A 26,893-nucleotide genomic window follows, 5' to 3' on the forward strand; every position below is an offset into this window, starting at 1 on the left:
AGAGTCAAGTGCAGGGATGAGCCCCAGTTTGAGAACCGCAGGTGCACTCTCTGCCCCTTTTGTCTCATCTCCAGTGCAACCAAAAATGGGGCCCTCAGCAGGCAGCCCGTTGTCTTACCTTTGGCTGGGGCTTGCTGCGGGGTCCGTCCTGAGGGTAGAGGAGGAGAGGGATGTTGGCCATGAAGGGGGCCACCAGCTCACTCATGTCCAGCTCTGGGATCTTATTGGACTCCAGCTGCTTCTGGCGATTCAGCTCTGCCAGGTGCTTCTGGAGAGACTCGCAGAGGCTGAGAGCAGAGCATACCTCCCCGGGACGGCTCTGGTGGGAAGGAAAGAAACCCCACTGAAAATCCTCTCCCCAGGGGGAAACAAGACAGGCCATCTGGTGCCTCTGAATTAGTCCCTCTCTTTAAATCCCTTAAAAGAAACACAAACCTGCTGTCTAAATTCAAACTGCTCAGCATATCCGAGAATGTCAAAATTACCCAATCCGAGTGCCTAACCACACAGCAGCCCCTAAGCTTCCTCAGTTATCCTGTTGGGCAATGATACAGTTTGGCTGTGTCCCCACCCAAATCTCATCTTGAGTTGTAGCTCCCATAATCCCCACTTCTCGTGTGAGAGACCCAGTGGGAGGTAACTGAATCACAGGGGCGGCTTTTCCCATGCTGTTTAGTAGGTCTCATGAGATCTGATGGTTTTATAAAGGGCAGTTCCCCTGCACACGCTCTCTTGCCTGCTGCCATGTAAGATGTGGTTTTGCTCCTCCTTCACCTTCCGCCAAGATTGTGAGGCCTCCCCAGCCATGGGAACTGTGAGTCATTAAATCTTTTCTTCCTTTTTTTATAAATTACATAGTCTCAGCGATGTCTTTATTAGCAGTATGAAAATGGACCAACACAGGCTTCCTGAATGTTACCTCTGCTCCCGTCAGCTCTTCTTTAAAGGAATAGGAGGCCAGGTGCCGTGGCTCACACCTATAATCCCACCATGTTGGGAAGCCAAGGTGGGTAGATCGCCTGAGGTCAGGAGTTCAAGACCAGCCTGGCCAACATGGTGAAACCCTGTCTCTACAAAAACACAAATATTAGCTCAGCATGACGACAGGTGCCTGTGACCCCAGCTACTTGGGAGTCTGAGGCAGGAGAATCACTTGAACCCGGGAGGGAGAGGTTGTGGTGAGCTGAGATTGTGCCATTGCACTCCAGCCTGGGCAATGCAGTGAGACTCCATCTCAAAAAAATAATAAAATAAAAAATAAAGAAATAGGAGCTTCTGGTTAGAGGAGGAGAATCAGTAATTCTAAGCCACTTCCCCACAAAATGAGCTAACACAATGATTTTCAACACCTTCCAAATGCTGATGGCTCTCAAGTGTTTACCTGGATGTTTGTACCCAGGCCCACCCTACAGACATCTCAAACTTACCCCTCATTTTATCCTGCCCAACCAGATCCATTTTAGCAACTAACCCACCTTAATCTTCACAGAAACCCAGGAGACATTTGGAGCTCTTCCTCTCCTACACATCCCCCTCATGAGCAAGTCCAGTCCATTTAATCCTCCAAAAGGGAATCTGCATCTGCCACTTCCACTGTCCACATCTCACTCACTCAGAAGGCAACGGCCTCCTGAGGGTCCTGAAGGCTTCCCCGCTTACAGCTCCCCATCACTGGGACCTAGACCCAGACCAAACCCTCTGAAACCCCCTTCCAATCATGGCACTCCAAGGACCGCACCTGCAATCCTTGAAGATGGCCTAGAAGGCCTTGCCACATAACCCCTGCCTTCCTCATCAAAACCTTGGTCCTGTCTTGGGACAGTCCTGCGCCACTGCCCCTCTTCAGTTACTTAAACACCTCTTCTTTGTCAAGGCCTTTCCAAATTCCACAAAGCCAGCTCCATGTTCTTTGCTGAAAACCCAGTTGGTGGCACAAGGTCTGTGTATAATACATATTTGATGAATGAAAGATGAGCATCTTTGTAGCTGAACACCCAAGTACATTCTCTGGATTATTCCTTAATTATAAGTTCACAGAAATAAATTCACACAAGTGAAGTTTTGTGCTTGCTCACAAGGGTCAGTTAAAGATAGGACATGATCGATGCAACTCACAGCTCTGAAGGTTACGTCGGTTTATATTCCTGCAGCAGTCCAACCAGTCCCCAGCAGCTGCACCCTCACCAACCCCAGGGCAAGTTACACCCAGAGTGGCCTGCTGTGCCAAAGCTATTCTGGATGTCAAACTGCAGCAAGATGTTGTTGAGGAATTCCAGAGCTGTGAACAGACTTTCCATTTTAATCAATCTGCTCTGGGCTACTGCCTCTTCTGGGCCCCAGAAACACCCTCAGGGAAAAGCCTATTCCCCCATCACTTACCATTTCTCCTTTAATGATGTCCAGGATGACAGGGAGGTAGGAGTCCACTATCTCCTTGCACGAAGCAGACATGTTGGGTTTAGGAAGCCAGTCACAGGCCTTCTCCAAGTAAACAAGGATCTCCTCCTACGAGAGGACACCAGGGTGAGAATCAGGATGGGCTTTCCTCCCTGGAAATAAATGGGCTGAAGGCAAGAGGCCCTCAATAGCTACCAGAAAAATCAAGCCTGGAAAACAACCAGCCTTCTGGGAAAAGGACGTGGCCATGGTTAGCTGTGGCTCTATCGATCGATCAGGCAAAAGCAGACATGACATTCAAAATGAAGGTCCTCGGACCTGCTGTCTCACGGGCATGGGGAATTCTAAGCAGAGATGGCCAAATTGGACCTAGATATTGGTGACAGCAATATGACATCTCAATTAACTGGGCATTTAGTCCCGGGGTCAGCAAAGTAGGCCCTTCAGCTTATTTTTGTACAACTCAGAACTCAGAATGGTTTTTACATTCTTTTTTTTTTTTTGAGACGGAGTTTCGCTCTTGTTACCCAGGCTGCAGTGCAATGGCGCGATCTCAGCTCACCGCAACCTCCGCGTCCTGGGTTCAGGTAATTCTCCTGCCTCAGCCTCCTGAGTAGCTGGGATTACAGGCACGTGCCACCATGCCCAGCTAATTTTTTGTATTTTTAGTAGAGACGGGGTTTCACCATGTTGACCAGGATGGTCTCGCTCTCTTGACCTCGTGATCCACCTGTCTCGGCCTCCCAAAGTGCTGGGATTACAGGCGTGAGCCACCGCGCCCGGCCTTGGTTTTTACATTCTTAAAGCATTTTTAAAAAGAGACTGTGTGACAGGGACAGTATATGGCTCATACAGCCTGAAATCTGTTCTCCTTGGTCCTTTATAGAAGACATCTGCCACCCTCAGGCCTACACCATTGCTCTTTAGACACTGGAATCACAGCTATCTTAGGAACCAGTGCACGTACCCACAGCTCAGGTCCCATCCCCACCCTCGGCTGCTCACCTCAGTGGCATTGTCTTTCAGCATATCACCGGCTGCAGTGACAACGTCTTTGCATATGTCGCAGGGAAGGGATTTCTAAGAGAAATAAGACAAGAAATTTGTATATGTAGTACACAAATTCACACCCCACACAGCTGGAACCCCCGGTGGCCTTTTCAGTATTCTATCTAACCAGGGATACCATCATGACCACGCTCCCCGGTCACATCCTGGCTCTCCACCCTGCATGAGCAGCACTGGGGCACTGTGGGGAAGGAAAGGGTGTGACTCACTACAACACACTGATTTACAGGATATAGAACCTTTGCTCATGCTCACACAGCACCCCACGTGGCACAGGTCAATTTCACATCATGCTCACAACACCACATCAGTACAGCAGACAGGTAGGTGGGACAGAGAAACAAAGCCTCCACCCACTTCTGAAGACACACCCACACTGAACCTTTCACCTTCCTCTGCCTCCCAGGCATGTTAAGGAGGCCACTCCAAAGTCAATCGTCTGATAAGCCTGGGCACCAAGACCCCCACCTGGCCCAGAGGCCACGGAAATTCTAGTTGGTTCCTGCAACTCTTGGGGAAGAATGCCCAGGTTCCCTTCTTGAAGTCAACTGACTTTCTACCCATGGAGAGGAAACTAACCTGTGTGGGTGAGACCGAGGAATACCTATGAACTTAGCTGCATTTAGAGAAACCAATTTGAGGGCCAGGCGTGGTGGCTCAGGCCTGTAATCCCAGCACTTTGGGAGGCCGAAGCAGGTGGATCACCTAAGGTCAGGAGTTTGAGACTAGCCTGACCAATATGGTAAAACCCTGTCTCTAGGAAAAAAAAAAAAAAAATCCTCCACCCAGGAGTGTGTATTTTCATATGACTCTTAGCAATGGATTAAAAAAAAAGAGAGAGAGAGAAACCAATTTGAACCTAGTCAGGCTAATACAGTTGTCCTTTGGTATCTGACTGGGTATCAACTCCAGGACCCCTGTGGGCACCCAAATCCCAGGATGCTCAAGTTCCGCGGACTGCCCTCAGCATTTGTGGAAACAGAGGGTCAAAGGTACTATGCATGGAGCCACAGCAAGAGAGGGCTGGGCCATGACAAGACAGGCCAATCAAGGAAGTTTTAAAGTCCTCACCGGACACACATTAAACCTGGAAACAGGAAGTAGTACGAAAAACAAGACTCAAGGCAAATTAGAAACCAAATCTGAAAGCAGTTTCAGGCCTGTCATGGTAGCCCACACCTGTAATCACAGACCTTAGCCCAAAAGTTCAAGACCAGCCTAGGCAACATGGTAAAAACCCTATCTCTACACAAAATACAAAAATGAGCTGGGCATGCTGGTGCACATCTGTAGTTCCAGTTACTCAGGAAGCTGAGGTGGGAAGATCAGTTGAGCCCAGGCGGCGGAGGCTGTAGTGAGCCATGATTGCACCACTGTACTCCAGCCTAGGCGACAGAGCCAGACCCTGTCTCCAAAAAAAAAAAGGCAAGTATAACCACAGAAGGCAGTTTTCCAGCAAATAATTCACAAACTGTTTCTAAAAGAATGGTGCTGCCAGGTGCAGTGGCTCACATCTGTAATGCCAGCACTTTGGGAAGCTGAGGCAGGTGGATCACCTGAGGTCGAGAGTTTGATGAGACCAGCCTGACCAACAAGGAGAAACCCTGTCTCTACTAGAAATACAAAATTAGTTGGGCACGGTGGCACATGCCTGTAATCCCAGCTACTCGGGAAGCTGAGGCAGGAGTATCGCTTGAACCCAGAGGTGGAGGTTGCAGTGAGCCAAGATTGTACCATTGCACCCCAGCCTGGTCAACAAGATAGCAAAACTCCATCTCAAAAAAAAAATGGTGCTAAGTTTTCTTCTCTTACTGCAGGAGCACTAGCAGCCACTAACAAGTTTGTTAGAACTCGAAGTCTGCTCAAATATAGCCCGTACCACATGATGGCCAGCACAGCCCCGAGCGAGCCCAGGCAGCAGCTCTGCATTCAGCTGGCACGGTCAGCAGAGTGTCTCCTGAGAGGGCTCGGGACCATGAGGAACGCACCCGTGGCTTGTCGCCTTAGACCATGCCCCACATTAATATGCTATATTTCGCATCAATTAGGTGAAAAATCAGTGCTAGCTTCTCCAGTGTAGTTAGATCTGGAAATCCATTTTAAACAGCAACTGTGCTCCAGGATCTCAATCAGCGGTTTGCCTGTTTGAGAGGAGTGAGAACAAAATATCAAACAGGCAGAAAGTGCCTGAAAAGCTCATCATGTACTTTTTGGAGTGAGTGACCAAGGACAGAGCCATGCCCATGTGCCCAGTGCTGGGAACGTGCACTGCCAACCCACTGGCTCCTTGTCTAGGGTGAGAAGTAGGATCTGCACAGAGGCCCGGGAGGCAGCGTGGGGCACACAGAGCACCAGGTATGGAGGACCTCATCCTGTCTGCCACAAGCAACCAGGCAGCCTCAGGGGAGTGAAACCTTAACCTCTCTGAGCCTCCATCTCCTCTGCTGGAAAATGGGTAAACTCACCAATAGGTCCTGCCTCCCAGACAGGGTCACAGTGAGAAGCAAACAAAACCAGGCAAGAGAAAGTGCCCTGTCAATATGGCAGTGAATTACAGCTGCTCTAACAGGACCCCAGAGGAGTGCTGGGGCTGGGACTGCAGGGTGGCGGGCACTCACCACTGTCGGCTTGTTCCAAACAGTCTGCAAGCAATGCTTCACCGCCCCACAGTCAGACGCCGTCTTCACATTCTGGCACCACACTGCCGAGCCTCTGCTGCATTCTTTCAGCCCAAGGACCGGGCTGGCTACAGCTAAAAGGAAAACCAATGTGAGGAGGGGGTCCGTTCTGCAGCAAACCAGATCCACCTGACTCATTTCCCCAGGGCTGAGGGTAGCCCTGGCCTTGAGCTGGACGTCCCCACTCGGCCCCTCACCCAGCTGTATGGGACACTAGCCACACAGATGCACGCCTATCTCGGTCAACAAGCTGGCTTGTCACAGTCACCGGGGCTGGAAGAGATTCATTTATCTGGTTCACTTTCATCCTCTCCAACTACCTTTCAACAGTATCAGGGAGTATCAGAACTTTAAATCCTTATAACCTTAAAATGTTTTTATAAGCCGGGCGCGGTGGCTCACGCCTGTAATCCCAGCACTTTGGGAGGCTGAGGCGGGTGGATCACGAGGTCAAGAGATCGAGACCATCCTGGTCAAAATGGTGAAACCCCGTCTCTACTAAAAATACAAAAAATTAGCTGGGCATGGTGGCGCGTGCCTGTAATCCCAGCTACTCAGGAGGCTGAGGCAGGAGAATTGCCTGAACCCAGGAGGCGGAGGTTGCGGTGAGCCGAGATCGCGCCATTGCACTCCAGCCTGGGTAACAAGAGCGAAACTCTGTCTCAAAAAAAAAAAAAAAAAAAGTTTTTATAAGTAACAAAAGAAACCACAGGAGAAAAGACTGAAAAATTCAAATACGGGGATGATTTTGATTTCTGCAGAATGAATAACAGCTGTAGAATGAAGTGGGTTTTTTTTTTACAAAAATGAAAAACCTGTAGCAAAAAAAAAAAAAAGACTCATATCCTTATTACATAAAACAATGGCCAGCTGCAGTGGCTTACACCTGTAATCTCAGCACTTTGAGAGACCAGAAGTGGAGGATCACTTGAGACCGGGAATTCAAGACCAGCCTGGGCAACATGGCAAAACTTCACCTCCACAAAAAATTAGCTAGGCATGGTGGCACGCACCTATAATCCCAGCTACTTGAGAGGCTATTGGGAGAATAGCATGAAGCCAGGAGGGAGAGATTGCAGTGAGCCAAGATCTCACCACTGCACTCCAGCAGTGAGCCACCATACTCAGCCCTAAAAATATTTTATAAACTGCCTTGAGAGTGCCTATGTTTCTTAAAACAGGTCCTTGATTTTAGAACCAAAAAATGGCGGGGCGGGGGGGAATCCTCAGACTCACACCTCACTTCTAGCCCAACTATTCAGCTGGGAAACAAGAGATTACATCAGACTACACATAGAAGATGGTGGTATGAGGGTCAAACTCCAACAGGCATCTCAGTAGGGTTGAACTAACCTTTGCTGCAATCAATACTTGGCCCAAATTTGAGAGAAAAAAAACAATCCCACAGTCACCTGAGAAACATACTTAGAACCTCAGGAGTCTTGCTGTATGCTGCTTCCCTTGGTAAGCCAATTCTGCATATGTGGGTAACACACATAGGGAAAACATGTATAGGTCAGTAAGCATTCTTTCTTCAGGAGAGGGAAAGAAATGAAGTGCTTTCTTTCATTATTACCACCACAAGTACTCACACAAAGACTGAGTCCCACAAAGCTCAGCTAATAAAAAGAGATCACCTGACCTCTTCAGACACAAGCAAATGAATTACTCATCTGCTGCCCAGGTTATAGCCATCCCTACCCTCTGGGAGCAAAATCACAAACACAGCCAGTTTGCAACCTCAACTGAGCGGGCCACATTCCAAAGGCTGCTGGTCTGGACTCTGGTTTCCAGGGGAAAACATGTGCCAGATGCAAATCAGTACCAAGCTCCCCAGATGGCTCACAAAAGCTTAGTTACCCCATAATGTAGCCAAGCATGGCTGGTGCCAGCCTCAGTTGTAAATCCCAGGGGAGGGGTGGAGGGGAGGCAGAAATGGAGTCATGAGGGTAAGGGCTCTGGGGACTGTGCAGTCACAAAGACAGCACAAATGGGAGCCCCCAGACCTGGTGACTCCCACCACGCCCTAGCAGGCCCTGCCCTAAGGACTCTGAAAAGCACACATGATGACACCATGATACACTGCCTAGCCTTACCTCCAAATCAGGAAGGGGCCTAAGTGATGAACAGGAAGCTACCAAAATGAGTCTCTAGGCAGAGGGATACACGGGGAAGCCAGAAGAGGATGGGCTCAGACCTCAGGAGACCAGAGCCAAGACGGAGGAGTCATCACCAAAAGGAGGGCAAGTGACCAGCATGCCCCATTCTTACAAATGCTCAGTCCAGTGTAACATCCACCCAGCCTCCTCAGCAGGGAACCAGCTACAGCTGACCAAAATCTAGAGTGTTTCCGGAACACCACTCAGTCTCACAGGCCCATACAAGAATACTCTGTAAGCCTGCCTACTTCCTCTAGGAATGGGAAACAGTAATCGTTTTCCATGATGACTTTGTCACTTGTTTTGGCCCGGCCATCCTGGACTGCAAATAATCTTGGGCAGCCCCTTGTATCTGAAACTGACCCAGCTAATACAAACTGTCAGTTCCCAATCCATGGCCAAGTGAATGGCAGCAGGCCTCTACCTGGAACTGGAGGCAAAAAGGTATGCATGGTAGAGAATTCCATATGCCTATAAAGTGTCAATTTCCAGCATAAAACAGATTCCGAGGACACAGGAAATAACACGTAAATTCCAACTCCTAGAAACTCCCTTCTTAGCAAGACACCTCCTTCTACCTCCAACCTCAATCCAAATATATAAAGGTGCATATTACAAAAACGGCCTGTGGTATGCAACAGATTCAGTCTCCCCGGATGAGCGGCATGATGACATGTTCACAGAGACTTCGTGTCCTCAGGGCAGGCACTGCTGGGTGGCACTGGGGAGCTCCCGGCTGCCGAGAGGCGTAAAGCCCACTCCCAGAGTGGATCTGCTGAGAGGGGATCACACCTTTCCCAGCAACTTTATTACACACAAAATTCTCCTAGCACTTGAGGAGCTTCTCAAGCCCGAGCTGTGGACTTCATCACAAAGCTCTACGGGCAAGGGTGGTTTTCCTCCACACAAGCAGGAAAACAACCCAGATGAAGGCACGTTTCCCAGCTCCAGTGACTGCACTGAGCCCAGCGCCCTCATGCGGGAGACCAAATGAACAGTCACAGCTTGCTTTGCCCCCAAGAGCAGGAGGAACATAGATATCTAAGTAATGGTGCCTGATCCCACACATCAGTGGGAATGGGAGCGGCAAAGCAATGCTAACGAAGCCCTCCTCAAAACGAAATTGGAATTGGCACATGTAAGATGGTGATAGAAAAGGTTGGCTATGTGGAGAGGGGGTGGGGAATTCCAGAACATTCCAAAGGAATATAGTTCTCTGTGGGAAAGGAAAGAAACTGTCCTGTCTTTTCAGGAGTGAAGCCAAGGGAAGTAGCGGCGGCCAGGCTGCAAAGGCCGACAGCTCTTAGGTGCACGGGAAACGGCCTCACCTGCCACACACACCCCAGGGTGAGGGTTCACCCCGTGGGCGATACTGCAGGAAGCTCCAGGGATTTCTGGGAGTGGCAGGACAAGCAAGCTCACGTGTGGGTCTCAACCAGCCAGGAACACGGTGGCAGAAGAACGGAAAAGGAGGTGGGAGATACCAACGGCAGGCACCTCACTGGAAGGCGAATTCAAAAAACGTCCATACAAGCAGTGGAGGCAGCCAGAGCCAAGAGAGGCTAACACAGAGTCCAAGAGAACAAGACGGGCAAACGGCACTAACAGGGTTCCATGAGAAGTCGGGCAGGCTCAAAAGGGAAAACAGAACAGCAAAGGCCAACAGCATCAGGAGAGACACACTCATGAGCACGCTGAGCTGCTCGGCAGAAGGCAGGGAGGGGAGGGCCCTGGGCCCCACCCAGAGAGTCCCCTGGAGGAATGGGGATGAGTGATGGGAGAAGGAATGTTTCAGGGACATGCAGAGTCATCTCCTAGTAGGGGAACAAAGCCTTCCGCCTTCCGCCTGGGAGTGGAGCTGGTCTGAGTGGCTCCAGACCACAGACCTCTGAACAGTCAGTGGAGGGAAGTAGTGAAGTAGACCACAGTTCCAGGTAAACAATGCATTTAACATCCACCCAGGGGCATAAAAAGAGAACAGTGGCTGGGCACGGTGGCTCAAGCCTGTGATCCCAGCACTTTGGGAGGCTTAGATGGGTAGATCACGAGGTCAAAAGATCGAGACCATCCTGGCCAATATGGTGAAACCCTGTTTCTACTAAAAAATACAAAAATTAGCTGGGCATGGTAGTGGGTGCCTGTAATCCCAGCTACTTGGGAGGCTGAGGCAGGAGAATCGCTTGAACCTAAGAGGCATAGGTTGTGGTGAGCCAAGACTGCGCCATCGCACTCCAGTCTGGCGACAGAGCAAGACTGTACTCAAAAAAAAAGAAAAGAAAAGAGAACAGATTAGCCAGGCGTGGTGGTGCATGATGCCATAGTCCCAGCTACCAGGGAGGCTAAGGTGGGAGGATCACTTAAGCCCAGAAGGCGGAGGTTGCACTCCAGTGCCCCAGTGCCACTGCACTCCAGACCCTGTCTCAAAAAAAAAAAAAAAAGGAATGAGTGGCATCATTAGGCGAAGACCTCACCAACAGCGGAAGCGACCAAGCAGAAACAAAATGCATAACTTATGAGCAATTCTGTGTAAGAGGGATGCTTTCAGTGGTGAGCTGAACTAAAAGAGCTCCAAGAAGCTCTAAGTCTTCCTTCTTACGAGGCAGATGACATTTTCAGTATTTATAACTAATAAATAAAACTACCCAAAACCACTTTCTGGTGAGTTACTTCACAAAACAATTTTAATCTCTATTCTCATCCTCCCACACCCTACCCCCAAATACCAACTTCCTTCTCTGAGGCAGTATGCTGAACTCCAAGAAAGTTCCTAGAATGTCTGCCTGACCTCCTCGAGATTTCTGATTAAATGTGTCATAAAAACATGAACAGCACTCGGGGAAAATCCAACACTTCACTTCTTAGTTCAAGGGCCTGGCAAGAGATCTAGGAACAACGAGCCTTTTTTAAAGACATAGATTTCAGGGCCATGTGCGGTGGCTCATGCCTGTAATCCCAGCACTTTGAGAAGTTGAAGTGGGAGGATCACTTTGAGCTCAGGAGATGGAGACCAGCCTGGCAACATGGCAAGACCCCATCTCTACAAAAAAACACAAAAATTAGCCAGGCATGGTGGCAGGGGCCTGTAATCCTAGCTACTTGGGAGGCTGAGGCAAGAGAATCACTTGAACCCAGGGAAGGGGTGGAGGTTGCAGTGAACTGAGATCGCACCACTGCATTCCAGCCTGGGTGACAGAAAGGAAAGAAAGGAAAGGAAAGAAAAAAGAAAGGAAGGAAGGGAGGGAGGGAAAGAGAGAAGCCATTATTCTCTGTCTCTGTTGTTTGCAGTCAAACCTAAGCCCAACTAATACACACACTTAATAAAGGTCTCCCAATGATAAGGCTTTCCTGGGGCTTAGCCCAGGACACAACGTAATTACCAAAGATTTTCTGAAGCAATCTTAGAATGACAGGACAACCTTTCCTAGAATGTGATGAAACAATCAGTCTCATTATTTTAGCCACACAACATTTGTTTTTCTTCTAAATATTTTAGTAACACGCTAAATACAGATTGAGTCTAGCTACCAAAAAAAAAAAAAAAAAAAAAAAGGTAACAGAAAATGCATGCAGCCTCCCAGAGCCAACAATCAGGGCCTACATTCCACAGGGCAGCAGATCTGCTGCCTGGGTAAGGCGGCACCATGGCAACAGTTAGGTTGCTAGGAAACCGAGAGAGGATAACCCCAGGAGGGGCAGCTTCTACAGCAGGTCCCTGCATTCAGGCATTTCTCAGAGGAATTCTCCCTAAGAGCAGGAGATAATGCAATGCACTCCACACTAACTACTCAAACAGCTAATGCCACAAATATCTTCTATGGCCAAGAGCACTTGTCTCTTCTTCATAGATAGTCCTGCTTTTGGAAAAGTCTGCACAGCAGAATAGAAACACAGCTCACTGAATAATTCAGAATAGCATTCGCTCAGAGGTAGTCTGCCTTGATTTGGAGGAAATAAGGTCCAGAGAGTCCTCTTATCATATAAGAAATCAGTGGCAATAAAGCTCTTAAGCTCACTAGGCTGACATCCCATCACCTCTGGCCTCAATAAACTGTTAAGACAAAGGTCCTGTCTTCCCTGCTTCATCTCTGCTGCTACTGCCTTGCTTCTTAATTTTCCTCACAAGCAGATCATTCCAGGGCAGGACATCTATTTACACAGAAAAGGCAATAGAGTCCTGAGGGAAATTACCTTGTGCAGTAATGACTGAGACTGGGGGCAAGAATGCAGTCTTCTCAGATTGTACAAGAGTGATGCAATGGAGGCTTAATTAATTTGGAGAAATTCCTAACCAGTTCATTCAAGGGCACTGTAGTCCAATAAAACTCCTAACAAAGCTTTTCTTCCAAAGCATCAACATATCAGATGATGATCAAGGAAGAACTTAAATCACCTTAGATCAGATTAGACAGCAATTCACAACTGTGAAAAACTGAGCCCCTGGCAGGACTGTCCAGATTCCAGCAGATGAGCAAGCGGAGGCAGGGGTCAGAGGCGGCCTCTGCATGCTCCCGATCCTCGAGAAAGCTCCGCTGCAGACCCAGCGTGCTGCACAGCAGTCGGAGCAGGCACCCACACAAACTGGCGCTGGCTCCCACACTGAGCCCTGCTAACCAGCTGACCGGTCTCTGCACATTTGCAGAAGATAATCATATGCTAAAAAAGATTTCATTTCAAAATATTTCTCACTAAAGAAATTCAGTATTCTGAACTTGTCTCATATACTGTTTACTAACTAAAAAGTTCCAGATATGGCCAGGCGAGGTGGCTCACACCTACAATCCCAGCACTTTGGGAGGCCCAGGCAGGCAGATCACGAGGTCAAGAGATCGAGAACATCCTGGCTAACACGGTGAACTTCATCTTTACTAAAAATACAAATAATCAGCAGCGCGTGGTGGCACATGCCTGTAGTTCCAGCTACTCGGGAGGCTGAGGGAGGACAATCACTTGAATCCAGGAGGCGGAGGTTGCAGTGAGCCAAGATCACGCCACTGCATTCCAGCCTAGGCAACAAAAACGAACGCCATCTCAAATAACAAAAAAAAAAGTTCCAGATATGTGTGAGTCTACTATAAATGTCACTTTTGGCTTACTTCAGTTAATACTTTATAGGAATACCGCCTTCATTTGAAATCTAAAATGTTCAGACCACAGCATAGGTCATGGCAGGATATTAGACTACCCCAGAATTCTGATTTAGTTGCTTTCACCACAGAGGGCTGATGTGAGAATTAAATGAATTAATGTTCAACAAAAAGCAGAATGGGCCAGGCTCAGTGGCTCACACATGTAACCAGTACTTCGGGAGGCTGAGGCAGGCAGACCACCTGTGCTCAGGAGTTCAAGACCAGCCTGGGCAACATGGTGAAACCCCAACTCTACTAAAAATACAAAAAAAGGCCGGGCATGGTAGCTTGCACCTGTAATTCCAGCACTTTGGGAGGCTGAAAAGGGTGAATCACTAGAGATCAGGAGTTTGAGACCAGCCTGGCCCACATACTGACACCCGGTATCTACTAAAAATACCAAAACCAAACAAACAAAAAAGAAATAGCCAGGCATGGTGGCGCACACCTGTGGTTCCAGCTACTCAGGAGCCGGAGGCAGGAGAATCACTTGAGCCCAGGAGGCAGAGGCTGCAGTGAGCCGAGACTGTGCCACTGCACTCGGGCCTGGGTGTCAGAGCAAGACTCTGTCTCAAAAAAAAAGCAGAATATCTCCGTATGGGTCAGCTATTATAATATCTGTAGTTTCTGCAAATCAGCTAAACCAGTGGCTCTCAAAGTGTGGTCCAGAACCCTGAAGGTCCCAGGGACTCTTTCAGGGGGTCTGTGAGGGCAAAATCCTTGTAACAATAAAACCAAGACATCAGTTGCCATTTCGCTCACGCCCAAATGTCCAATCGAGTTTCTGTGGAGGTATGTGACGTGACATTGCAACAGACTGAGTGCACAAGCAGCTAAGGACTCAGCAGGTGTTAAAAAGACTGCAGAAATGTCTAACAGGCCACTCGCTAAATATCTGTGTTTAGGAAAATATTTTTTCATTAAAAAATGTAATGCATACAATAAAAACATATACATGTTAACATATAATGGGTTTATCAACATTTCAAAGCATTAATTTTTAAACACTGCCAATTTAATTTATAAAATGGTAAATACTGATAGATACAGCCCATGTAAACAAAAGCTCTTTGGGGTCCTCAATAACGAATGACTATAGGGATCCTGCAACCAAAAGTTTGAGAGTCTCCAAGCTAAACACTTAGAGAATCAACTTCTGAAACCAAAAGAGGGGGGGATAATTTCCTCAACTTACAGCTGCTTCCCTTTTCAGATTTACCTCAAATCAGAGCCACCAGGAAGTTAGATTAAGCTCCCCAGTCTCGATCACTACATAGAACCCTCTCCAACAGGTTTGGGAGGGGCAGGTCCCAAACTATCATAAACTATTATAAAAGTCACTTGCACCCAAAGTCACTCTTAATTTCTCAACTCCTAAAAACAATTTCTTAAAATTAATTTCAGAAAAATAAAAGATAATATTCTATCTAATCAGGACCAAGACTCAGCACTATTAAGCAATTAAGTTTCAGGCACACTAGCCTATACTTCGCCAGCTGAAGTCTACTTGGCTACACCTCACGGCACCCATCCATGATGAGTACCTGTCATGTGCCAAAACTGCGCCACGTGCTGCAGACACAGCAAGAGATCAAGACAACACACACATCACGACGCCAGGTAGTGGTGAGTGCTACAAATAAAGCGAGGTGAGGTGGGGCAGCTACTTCAGACAGACTGGTGGGGAACTCAGATAAGGCAACATCAAGCAGAGACCTGAATGCATGGAGAGAGGAAGGCCCATGGGTTACCCAGGGAGGAAGATGATCCAGAGAGGTGGAATTCAAAATGGAAAATCTCTGAACACCAATAAGGAAGGGGCCAGGAGGCTAGACAGCAGCCCAGACAGGAGAGAGGGAGAGGTGCTGAGAGGTGGCCAAGCACCACGTGACAGGTGACCTTGCAGACACCCTCTTTTTATTCCTAGTGTTATAGGAAGTCACACAGCCCTCTGGTATCAATGCCTGAAGAACGGACCTACACGCATGAAACAGCATCCCATCACAGCTACTGAAAGAGTCATAAATAACATGACTAACGCTGGGCAAAACAACTTTTTCTACATCTTCAATCTTAGTCATGATGTTTCCTCTCATGTAAATAATTGTTCAAAGGCAGTATCTGTCCAAATGTGGCCAGAATTTACAATTTTTAAATGTACAAGTCTCATTAGAATTCACCTCGTACTTTATTAAATGTTGATGTCCATCAATAGGGATTAAATAGACACATCCATACAATGAAATACTCAGCCAAGTGGGAAGAGATTAAGGAGACCCGATAGCCAAGGGCAATGTGGCGTACCAGGACGCGAAGGAACCCAAAACTGAGATTAGTGGAAAAACTGGTAAAAATCCAAATAAAGTTTGCAATCTAGCTAGTGACAGTATCCTGATACTAATTTCTGGCTTTTGGCAAATGTACCATGGTTATATAACATGTTAACAGTAGAGAAAGCTGGGTGAAGGGTATACAGGAACTCAGTATACTACCTTTGTAACTTTTCTGTAAATCTAAAATTATCTCAAATTTTTTAAAAAATTAATTAAATCTATCTGTGTTAGCATCAAATGGCCTCTAGGATATATCATTTAAGGAAACAAAAGGAGAAATGTAAATGAATGAAGTAAGCCATTTTACTCCTACCAAACTGGCAAAATTTCAAGTTTTAACAGTATCAAATGTTAACAAGGGCATGCAGTAACTGAAAATTGAACATGTTATGGGAATGGTAACTGGCGAAATTATTTTGGAGAGCAATTTTACAATTGCTAGTTACTTCACAACTCAGCAATTCTGCTCTTAGACATATCCCCTAGAGAAATGCTTTCCATGTACACGAGGAGACAGGTACAACAATTTTTATAGAAGCAGGATGTTTGTAACAGAAAAAAAACTAGAAATTATCTAAATGTCTATCACTAGAATAGAAATAATATAGGCTGGGCATGGTGGCTCACACCTGTAATCCCAGCACTTTGGGAGGCCAAGGTGGGCAGATCACCTGAGGTCAGGAGTTTGAGACCAGCCTGACCAACATGGTGAAATCTCATCTCTACTAAAACTACAAAAATTAGCCAAGTGTGGTGGTGTGCATCCGTAATCCCAGCTACTCGGGGGGCTGAGGCAGGAGAATCGCTTGAACTCAGGATTTGGAGGCTGCAGTGAGCCAAGATCACACCACTGTACTCCAGCCTGGGCAACAGAGCAAGACTCCATCTCAAAACAACAAAAAAATATATAAATGGAATACTATATTGTGGGGAGCTTGCCAGTAAAAACCAGAACGTCTTCTAGACAAATTCTAAAAGCTGTAACAGTGATCTACACGTTTTCAACATCGATAAACCTCCCTAGGAGAACAAAAAAACTAACCCAACAATATACAGTGGTCCCTCTTTAACCATAGGTTCCCTTTCTATGGTTTCGGTTACCCACGGTCAAACGTGGTCTGAAAATGTATTCTGAGAGAGAAAGGCCACCTTCACATAATTTTTATGATATGATAGTGTTTTAATTGGTCTGTGTGACTAGTTGTTAATCCCTTACTGTGCCCAATTTATAAACTAAACTTTATCACAGGTATGTATGCATAGGAAAAAACATAGTATATATAAATAAGATTTGGTCACATCCACAGCTTCTGGCATCCCCTGGGGGTCTTGGAACAACTATCCCCCAAAGATAAAGGGAAAGACTATTGTATACGATCTTTGCAAAATGTTTACAATATCCAAAACAATACTATATACACACTGCTGAAGCTTCCAGTTACATGTATGGAAGTCAGAAGACCTAAGGGGCATGAAAAACAAGTCCAGGAAGGTGGCTGACTATGGGGGCAGCTGGGCCATCAAGTTCCACTTCTTAACCTGGGTGTTGTGTACACATGTGTTCATGGTAATCACACTTCCACTTTTCAAATGTTTCACAATTTAAGGAGCAACGAGCAAGACAGTCAGTAGAATATACTACTATTTGTGTTAAAAAAAAAAAAAGGCAGAAGGATCTTGCACATGGTATATACCTCTGCAACCTTCTCAGGGAGCTGCTACCAGGGTGCCTGGGGAGGGCCTGGGGACACCAGTGGCAGGGACAAACCTTGTACTCTACACTCTATTCCACTGATTGACCTTGCTCCCCACATCTATCTATTACCTAACAGCTCACCTCTATTTACAGATGGGGAAACCAAACTAGGGGTCTGGAACAGACAACCTCAGGTCCAGGGTAAGTGACGACAGGTCTAGACCCAAGCGTTCAGGTTACCAGGAACCAGCTCTGATCTGCTGGGCTGCTCTGATGTCAAGATCACCTACAGCTAAACCTAGTTTGGCTACCTAGAGCATGAACTGCCTGCCAACTTCCTCCTAACTGCTGCCTACCTACCCTGGCTTGTTTTCCTGACTCACTAATTATACCCAGCATATATGTTTTTAATAAGTCCATTTAATTTTATGAAACTCACAACATCCTTTGAAATGAAAGACGCCAATGGAAATCCCAAAAGCAAGAGCAGAAAATGGGTCACTGTGCTGGTAGAACACAGATATTGACAATACATTATTTTTATTAGTGGTACAGCAACAAACAGTACTAAGCCCTTTCCTGCAATACCATAATTTATTAAAGTTAAACAGCAACCCAGTGAAATAGGTATGATTAATGCCACTTTACAAATGACGAAACACAGGAGAGTTTACACAACTTGCCCAAGGTCGTACAGCTATTGTCAGCAATGAGATAATGTGAAACTTCCACTCCACATTATCATCCTGTCCCAACATACAGAATTACAAACGCCACAAAGTTATTTTTTGGAACTTCATGTAATAAAAAACAAAGCAATGAGCACTTCTGCAGCAGCCAATATCTTCACCCCACTGTATTTATCATCATTGTTTTAAAGTCTTTTAAAAAAAAAAAAAGCCAGGTGCGGTGATTCATACCTGTAATCCTAGCACTTTGGGAGGCCAGGCAGGCGGATCACTCGAGGTCAGGAGTTTGAGACCAGCCTGGCCAACATGGTGAAACCCCGTCTCTACTAAAAGTACAAAAATTAGCCAGGTGTGGTGGCACAGACCTATAATCCCAGATACCTGGATAGCTGAGGTATGAGAATTGCTTGAACCCGGAAGGCAGAGTTGCAGTGAGCCAAGACTGCACCACTGCACTCCAGCCTAGGTAACAGAGCAAGACCCTGTCTCAAAAAAAAAAAAAAAAAAAAAAAAAGGGCAATGTAATTCTAATTAGTACTCTCCTCCACTGATCTACTGATCTGAAGAATATCCAGATCCTCCTTCCTGGTGGCAGAACCAAAAAGGAGCCAGAAAGCAAGGCTTACAGCCTGGTAGCCAGTAATCTAGAATCCCATGCTAGAAAACTGCTTCAAAAGCTGCCATGCACACCTGTCCAAATGGCTTTGGTCTTGACCTTGAGACTGTCCTAAGCATGCCTCATTAGGTGCTGTCCCAGCCAGCAACACCCTGACCCACCGTTCCACTTCCCCACAGCTGCCTGGACAACCCATGGCTTTACTCACCAAGAAAATGGAGGGCCAAGTTCTCCTTTCCCTCATCTAGAAAATACCACATCAATCAATCGAACACACTTCAACTCTCAGAGATGTACTCAACCTGTCAGGGCTGGGCGCAGTGGATCACACCTGTAATCCCAGCACTTTGGGAGGCCAAGGCTGATGGATTACTTGAGGTCAGGAGTTCAAGATCGGCCTGGCCAACATAGCAAAACCCCATATCTACCAAAAATAAAAAAATTAGCCAGTGTGGTGGTTGGCACCTATAATCCTAGCCACTCAGGGGGCTGAGTCAGGAGAATCACTTGAACCCAGGCGGCGGAGGTTGCAGTGAGCTGAGATTGCGCCAGTGCACTCCAGCTTGGGCGACAGAGCGAGACTCCATCTCAAAAACAACCTGTTAGGCTTTTTCCTTTCTGACTCCTCTGGAGAGCTGCTCTCCTCTCTCCTTTTTTCTGCCTATTAAGCTTTCTGCTCCAAACAAAACAAAACAAAACATCCTGTCATGTGTAGTACAAGGACATGACAAACCACTGGTTTATTAAAACAAACTCTTCTTTCTTCAGGAATTATACTCTATTTTCACAGAATAAAACTGATTTACTATTGATAAACAGGAGATTTATCCAAACTCCCTGGTGGGCCAAGACCTGAAGTTCCTACTAATATTCAGCAGCTCAGGCTATCAACTCATATCTTACTAAAAGAATATATATAACACCTTCTAGCATCCCCAGAAAATGCACCTGTCTTAGTGTGGGGTAGATAACATTCAGCTGGCTAGCCACCACACAGCTGACAGCTATCAGGACATCTAAGCTTCAGGGGGCACCTGCCACATCCCAGGCATCATCCCTCATGCCTTACACCTAGCTCATGAACATGCTCCTTTTTCCACCAGAGGACTCACCCAACAGCATACCTTCCATGATCCCATGTGCAAAAGTTTGAAACTGCAGCCTTTACATCTATGGTGTTCAATGATTAACAAAGCTGTTTCCTTTAGGGCAAGTAGGACAGGGCAGTAAATGGGTGAACAGGGGCCTCTGGATGCTACTGCTCTGCTCCCCAACCTCAGGGGCTGCTGACACTGATGGACTCACTTTGTGGTAATTGATCAAGTTGTCCACTTAATTGTCCATGTATGTAACTTCCACTAAGTTTTTAAAAGTTAAGAGGTCCGTGTTGACAGAGGGATATGAAAGGAGCGAGCACTGTGGAGTCTTGGTTCTGGTCCTAGCATCCCCAGTAAATGGTCTACGATTTGGGGAGAGTCACCTCTGGGCACCTCCAGGTCTTCATTCCTTACAAAAGGTTAGATTAGATGCTCTCCAATTCTCTCATGGTGCCATGGCTTTGCTTTCGCTTTTATGTGGGGAAAAGGAGGGGCAACAGGATGGGTAGAAAAGTCACTCAAAAGCAAGTGTCTCTACCACCAAGACATCACTGAAACAAAAACACAAAGCCTGTCCACATTCAGGGTGGCATCTGTACTACAACAGCGTCACCAAGGAAGTTCTAAGTGCCTCCTGGGGAGCAGACAATGGCTGCAGTCACCAGGCACTTTCACTACCAAAACTCATTATCATGTCTAGAAATGTTAGGAGTAACATTTCCAAAAAACCACAAAGGGGCCAGAGCTGTTAGGGCCAGGCAGCATTCCAACACTGTTATCAGCCTTGACTTTGGCCTAATCCTAAAGGCAGGACAACAAAGTTAGACCAAGGCCATTACAATACCTCCCATTTACCCGAGTGTTCAGGGAAGAGGATCACTTGGTTAACTAAATATTGTGGTTAACCATAAGCCCACATACATACATACATACATACATACATATATATATATATATATATATATGCGCACCAGAGGTGGATTTTATATTTTCCAAACACAATTAAGTCCCTTTTGGGTGATGTGAGTCAATCAGAACTCTTAAGGGTCTTGTGAGGAGTGACTCAACATCAACAAGAACAATGGATATTGTAAAAAGAAGAAAAAATTGCTCTGAATCAATATAAAAAACTTAGAGACTAGCATTAGTTTATTATACAGATCATGGAATAACAGCAGTACAAACTTGACTACAAAACCAAAATGGAGGCTGGGCACAGTGGCTCACGCCTGTAATCACAGCACTTTGGGAGGCCGAGGTGGGCGGATCACAAGGTCAAGAGTTTGAGACCAGCCTGATCAACATGGTGAAACCCCGTCTCAACTAAAAATACAAAAAATTAGCCAGGTGTGGTGGCACACACCTGTAATCCCAGCTACTCAGGAGGCTGAGGCAGGAGAATCGCTTGAACCTGGGAGGCAGAAGTTGCAGCGAGCCGAGATCATGCCACTGCAGTCCAGCCTGGAGGACAGAGCAAGACTCTGTCTCAAAAAAAAAAAAAAAAAAAGAAATTGAGATTGGGAAAGCTATAGATCAGGTTTATGACCCTTCAGTGAGCTATTATCTGCAAAACACCCAGACTTGGGATTCTCTCTCTATAAAAATTAAGATCCAGCTCCACAACTATGAAACAATAGAATTTTGATAACTACTCAACCTCACTTCTTCCCCTTTACCATGATTTAAAGTAGGTGAAGATGTAATGTTAAGAGCTAGGGAATAGGCTGGGCACAGTGGCTTATACCTGTAATCCCAGCACTTTGAGAGGTGGGTGGATCACTTGAGGTCAGGAGTTGAAGACCAGCCTGGCCAACATGGCAAAACCCCATCTCTACTAAAAATACAAAAAGCACCTGGGATTGTTCTCTAGTGGATTCCAAATATTAAAAAAAAAAAAAAAAAAAAAGGACCTGGGCATGGTGGTGGGTGCCTGTAATCCCAGTTACTCATAGGAGGCTGAGGCAAGAGAATCACTTGAACCTGGGAGGCAGAGGTTGCAGCGAACCGAGATTGCGCCACTGTACTCCAGCCTGGGCAACAGAATGAGACTCAGTCCCACGAAAAAAAAAGAGCTACGGAATAGAGAATGGTCATGGTGACACAGGACGGCAGGGAGGGCCTCTTCTAATCGCAGGAAGGCAGTGCAGCTGGTTCACAGGTGCTACCTTCACAACCGGCAGTGATTTTAGCAATCATCAGTACTATTTTAGGACAATAAATAGGTCAAATATGCACAGCTTTCTCATGTACTTACATTTTCCTAAAATAAAGGCCACTGTTAAAACTGGCCAATAAGGCTAGGCACAGTGGCTCACGCCTGTCATCTCAGCACTTTGGGAGGCCGAGGTGGATGGATCACCTGAGGTCAGAAGTTCGAGAACAGCCTGGCCGTCTCTACTAAAAACACAAAAATTAGTTGGGTGTGGTGGTGCACACCTGTAATCCCAGCTACTTAGGAGGCTGAAGCTGGAGAATCACTTGAACCCAGAAGGCGAAGGTTGCAGTGAGCCAAGACTGCACCATTGTACTCCAGCCTGGACAACAACCGTGAAACTCCCCGTCTCAAAAAAAAAATGGCCAAGAGTGTGCAAGACTTTTATTTTACAGGTGGGGTCTCACTATGTGGCCCAGGCTGATCTCCAACTCCTAGGCTCAAGCAATCCTCCCGCCTCGGTCTCCCAAAGTGCTGGGATTACAGACATGAGCCACCACACCCCCATGCAAGACATTTTAAAGCAAGTGAAATGAGGATTCCATGGCAAAGTAACTGGACCACAAAACCCTATATTACCTTCAATACCTATAAGGATTACACCCTAATTTTATCTTGCCCAAATTCCTATCTAAGGAGTCTAGGGAGTCATGCCCTACAAACCACACATTCTCATCAGATGGGTTTTATTTGACCTTATATATCGTGACTTACTTTCCAATCTGACTCTGACATAACATTATGAGACAAGGAAAAAAAGAATCAAAATATCTAATTCCAAAATATATTTCCTTGACATACCTGGAAATTGACTTGCAAAGTCTCTTGTGGGAAAAATACACATTCTATGGAGAATCACATTTCCCTTTTCCTTCCTTCCTTTCCAGATCCAGGAGGCAATCAGCTAAGAGGCAGGCACTCTTTTAAATCTGGTAAGAAACATTTTACAACCTGCTTTCTCTAAACTCTGCTATCTGAGAGCTTCCTCTGCACAATAAAACTTAGTCTCCACAGTCCTTTATCTTAACCTGAATATTTCCTATTAATCCCAGGTTCTTCAGGTAAACTCTACCGCCAACTATAAAATCTTTACATTTACCTGTGGCCTTGAAGCCCCCGCTTTGAGTTGTCCTGCCTTTCTGAAGAAACCAATGGGGGTTTTTTTGTTTTTTGTTTTCAGATGGAGTCTCATTCTCTTGCCCAGGCTGGAGTGCAGTGGTGCGAAATTGGCTCACTGCAACCTCCGCCTCCGGGTTCAAGCGATTCTCCTGCTTCAACCTCCCGAGAAGCTGGAATTACAGACGCGCACCACCACACCAGGCTAATTTTTTTATTTTTTAGTAGAGATGGAGTTTCACCACGTTTGTCTGTCTGGTCTCGAACTCTTAACCTCAGATGATCCACCCGCCTCGGTCTCCCAAAGTGCCAGGATTTACAGGCGTGAGCCACCAAGCCCGGCCAATATATTTCTTAAATGTATTTGATTGATGTCTCATGTCTCCCTAAAATACATAAAACCAAGCTGTGCCCAGACCACCTTGGGCACATGTTCTCAGGACCTCTTGAGGGCTGTGTCATGGGCCATGATCACTCATATTTGGCTCAGAGTAAGTCTCTAAAAATATTTTACGGAGTTTGACTCGTTTTGTCAACACCTAGAATCCCGAGTAAATATATACGCAAACATCAACGTATATAATAAACATGTGCTTCCTGCAGCTTCGATACCCTTTTACAAACAGGCAACTGAAGCCAACGGCCACAGTGTCCTGCGGGACCCGGCTCCAGCCCACCTGGATCACGTGCGCCTTGCACAGGCACAACACAGCTGCCCAAGGGGTCACCCTACAAGAGCCACCCCCACAGTTAAAAGGGCAGCCTGACGGAAGGCCCCGGAGGACCCAGCCGCGCAGGAACCCACTCGGGCCTCGAAAGACATGCCGCCCAGGGCCTGGGACGCCCTCCCGGGGATATTTCCGCAGCCTGCCCCCGCAGCCGCGGCCGCCCTGACAGAAAAAGCAGGAGAACGCGCCTGCGCAATGCGCGCCCCCTCGCCATCTGGGCCGGGGGAGCTGAGGAGTCAGGCCAGGCACAGCCCACTCTGGGGCCGATGGACGCTGCGAGGCACCTCCTCCACAGGCTGAGGGTCCAAGCTTACCCGCGCCCAAGAGGCTGGCCAGGAGGAAAAGAGCATACATCGCGCCGTCCGACTCCGCAGTCTGCAATGCAGAGTGTCAGCTGATCCCCAGCAGATATAAATCTGCCCAGCCCAGATGCCGTGCAGTGCGCAGGCGCAAGCCCCGCCCCGGCCGGCCCAGCCCGGGCTCACCCGCACCCTGACTCAGCGTCGCTTAGGGCGCCTGCGCGAAGGAGGCCAGCTAGGGAGAGGCAATGGGAGGAGCGAAGGGAAGGGGGATGGGGAAGAGGGAGGAAGAACTTGGAGAAAGGGAAGCGAAAGGTCACAAAAGGAAAACCCTAGTAATTGAATAGTTCAGATATTATATATGTAAAATAACTTTTGAATCTTAAATTGTAGCCTGGCGCGGTGGCTCACATCTGTAATCCCAGCACTTTGGAAGGCTGAGGTAGGTAGATCACCTGAGGTCCGGAGTTCAAGACCAGCCTGACCAACTTGGAGAAACCCCTGTCTCTACTAAAAGTACAAAATCAGCCAGGAGTGGTGGCGCATTGCATGCCTATAATCCCAGCTACTCGGGAGGCTGAAGCAGGAGAATCGCTTGAACCCGGGAGGCGGAGGTTGTGGTAAGCCGAGACCCCGCCATTGCACTCCAGCCTGGGAAACAAGAGCGAAAGCCTGTCTCAAAAAAAAAAAAAAAAAAAAAGAGAATCTCACATTATTGGCCGAGCACGGTGGCTGACGCCTGTAATCCCAGCACTTGGGAGGCTGAGGCGGGCGGAGACTTCAAGACCAGCCTGGGCAAGGTGTCGAAACCCCATCTCTACAAAAAAATAAAATAAAATACAAAAAAATTAGCCGGTTATAGTAGCCGGCGCCTGTGGTCCCAGCTATTTGGGAGGCTGAGGCAAGAGAATCGTTTAAACTGGGAGGCAGAGGTGATGATGAGTTGAGATCGCACCAGTGCACTACAAGCCTGGGCGACAGGACGAGTCTCCATAAAAATAAAAATAAAAAGAGTGTTACAGCTCTTTTAGAATTTGTCTAGCAGGCTTTCCAGAAAGCCCCTCTCAAAATAAAAAAAATAATAATGGAAAAAATAAAAATAAAAAACTTTTAGGCCTTACATTGTAGTACCGTTAAAGATGTAACACCTTTCCTCACCCGTCGTAAGCGATCATAACAGTTACAACCAACACTCCTGTAACAATAGACAGCTTAACAAGAGAAAAGCATAACAAATGGATGTCATCAACGTTTTATGTGGCAGAGAAACCTTCAGAAATTAAGATCCAAAGACCCAGGGGAAACTTTATTTTCATGTCGAGGTTCGACGGAAAATAAACATGTAGAAACATACTTAGTCAAGGGTGTGTGTTAATGGTGACTGAGTGAGGGGAAACCCAGCAAGACCTGTCGGTTCAGATTCTCCTTGACCTTTGTGAAGCATTCCTTCCTCCTGGGTATGGGGCAGGAACCCTCTAGAAGGAGGGTCTTCAAAGGAAAAAGGAGAATAAAAGAGACTGACCTTTCTAGATTTTATGGATGGCTTTGGGACACAGGCTTTCTGGATTCTATGACCCACCTTGGGGAAGAGGAATTCACCCGCTTTTGGGGAGAAAGAGCGGGGACAGACAGGAGGACAGAAGAAGGCCAAGGACTTTGCTTCTGCGACCTTCTAATCTCCTTTAGTTCAAAGTACTGAGCATGTCAAAGTGCCATATTTTGAACATGTTTTCTGAGCCCCCAACAACTCAAAAAAGGTTAACAACAGGCCAGGCTTGGTGGCTCATGCCTGTAATCCCAGCACTTTGGGAGGCCAAGGTGGGCGGATCACCTGAGGTCCAGAGTTCGAGACCAGCCTAGCCAACATGGCGAAAACTCGTCTCTGCTAAAAATACAAAAATTAGCAGGGTGTGATGGCGTGCACCTGTTATCCCAGCTACTCGAGAGACTGAGGCAGGAGAATCACTGGAACCCAGGAGGCAAAGGCTGCAGTGAGCCAAGACTGCACCACTGCACTCCAGCCTTGGCAACAGAGCAAGACTCCAGCTCAAAAAAAAAAAAAAAAAAGGAATAACAATATATGCAAGTTCATATAGTTAGGATTCAGACTTAACCACCAGACCCACACTGTCTTCCAAATCATGTTTCTAGTACTTAGGAGCAGCTTTATTCGGTGCCCTTCTTTCCTCCTTAACATTTCACTTGTGCAATCCCCTTTACCAGACTGTGGGTCTCCCCATGAGCCACAGACAGCCTTTTCAGTATTAAATACAATCCCTCCCAAGACTCCACCATGGTTTGTCCGTGGAGATAGAGGCAGTAGAGGAAAGGGACTTAGGAAGAGGAAGTACCTGAGCCTCTGGAGAAGGGAACAAGAAGCAAAGCCAGAATCTGAGAACCCAGCTAAAACTCTGCCTTGCTGCAGACAGGAGCAGCACCACCATGTCCAGCCCGCACCTGAATCCAGAATAAGAAAGGAAGGCCTGGGTGGCCCACACAAAGCCAGTCACCCTCTGCCTGTGGCTGCCCCTGCCAGGTCCTGAGCAGAGATTGATGACCACCTCCGCAAGGACAGGAACCTGCCAACCCCAAGGCAGGGAAAGGAGGGGAATCTTAGCCCCTTAGGGCAGGCCCTTAGAGGTCATTTACTCCCATTCCCACATTGTACCTGGAGGGAAA

The 26,893-nt window shown here is 47.0% G+C and overlaps 1 protein-coding gene and 1 pseudogene across 1 annotated transcript in view; one reads left to right on the forward strand and one right to left on the reverse strand.

The window, feature by feature from the left end:
• The window catches only part of PSAP (prosaposin), a 36,770-nt gene extending 12,432 nt beyond the window's left edge, over window positions 1-24,338 (reverse strand). Inside the window, exons 1-5 of the mRNA XM_012460282.3 lie at window positions 24,230-24,338; window positions 6,084-6,217; window positions 3,403-3,477; window positions 2,380-2,505; window positions 119-319 (exon numbers count right to left, since the gene is read on the reverse strand). Of these exons, the coding sequence (XP_012315705.2) occupies window positions 119-319; window positions 2,380-2,505; window positions 3,403-3,477; window positions 6,084-6,217; window positions 24,230-24,269 (576 nt within the window). The 5' untranslated portion in view covers window positions 24,270-24,338. The remainder of the gene's footprint in view (window positions 1-118; window positions 320-2,379; window positions 2,506-3,402; window positions 3,478-6,083; window positions 6,218-24,229) is intronic.
• An 887-nt stretch (window positions 24,339-25,225) lies between these two features.
• LOC135274070 (U7 small nuclear RNA) lies at window positions 25,226-25,277 on the forward strand (annotated as a pseudogene).
• The last annotated feature ends 1,616 nt before the right edge of the window (window positions 25,278-26,893 follow it).

This window comes from Aotus nancymaae, unplaced genomic scaffold (genome assembly GCF_030222135.1).
Source record: "Aotus nancymaae isolate 86718 unplaced genomic scaffold, 86718_ANA_hifiasm-v0.15.2.pri h1tg000010l, whole genome shotgun sequence".
NCBI classification, from domain to species: Eukaryota; Metazoa; Chordata; class Mammalia; order Primates; family Aotidae; genus Aotus; species Aotus nancymaae.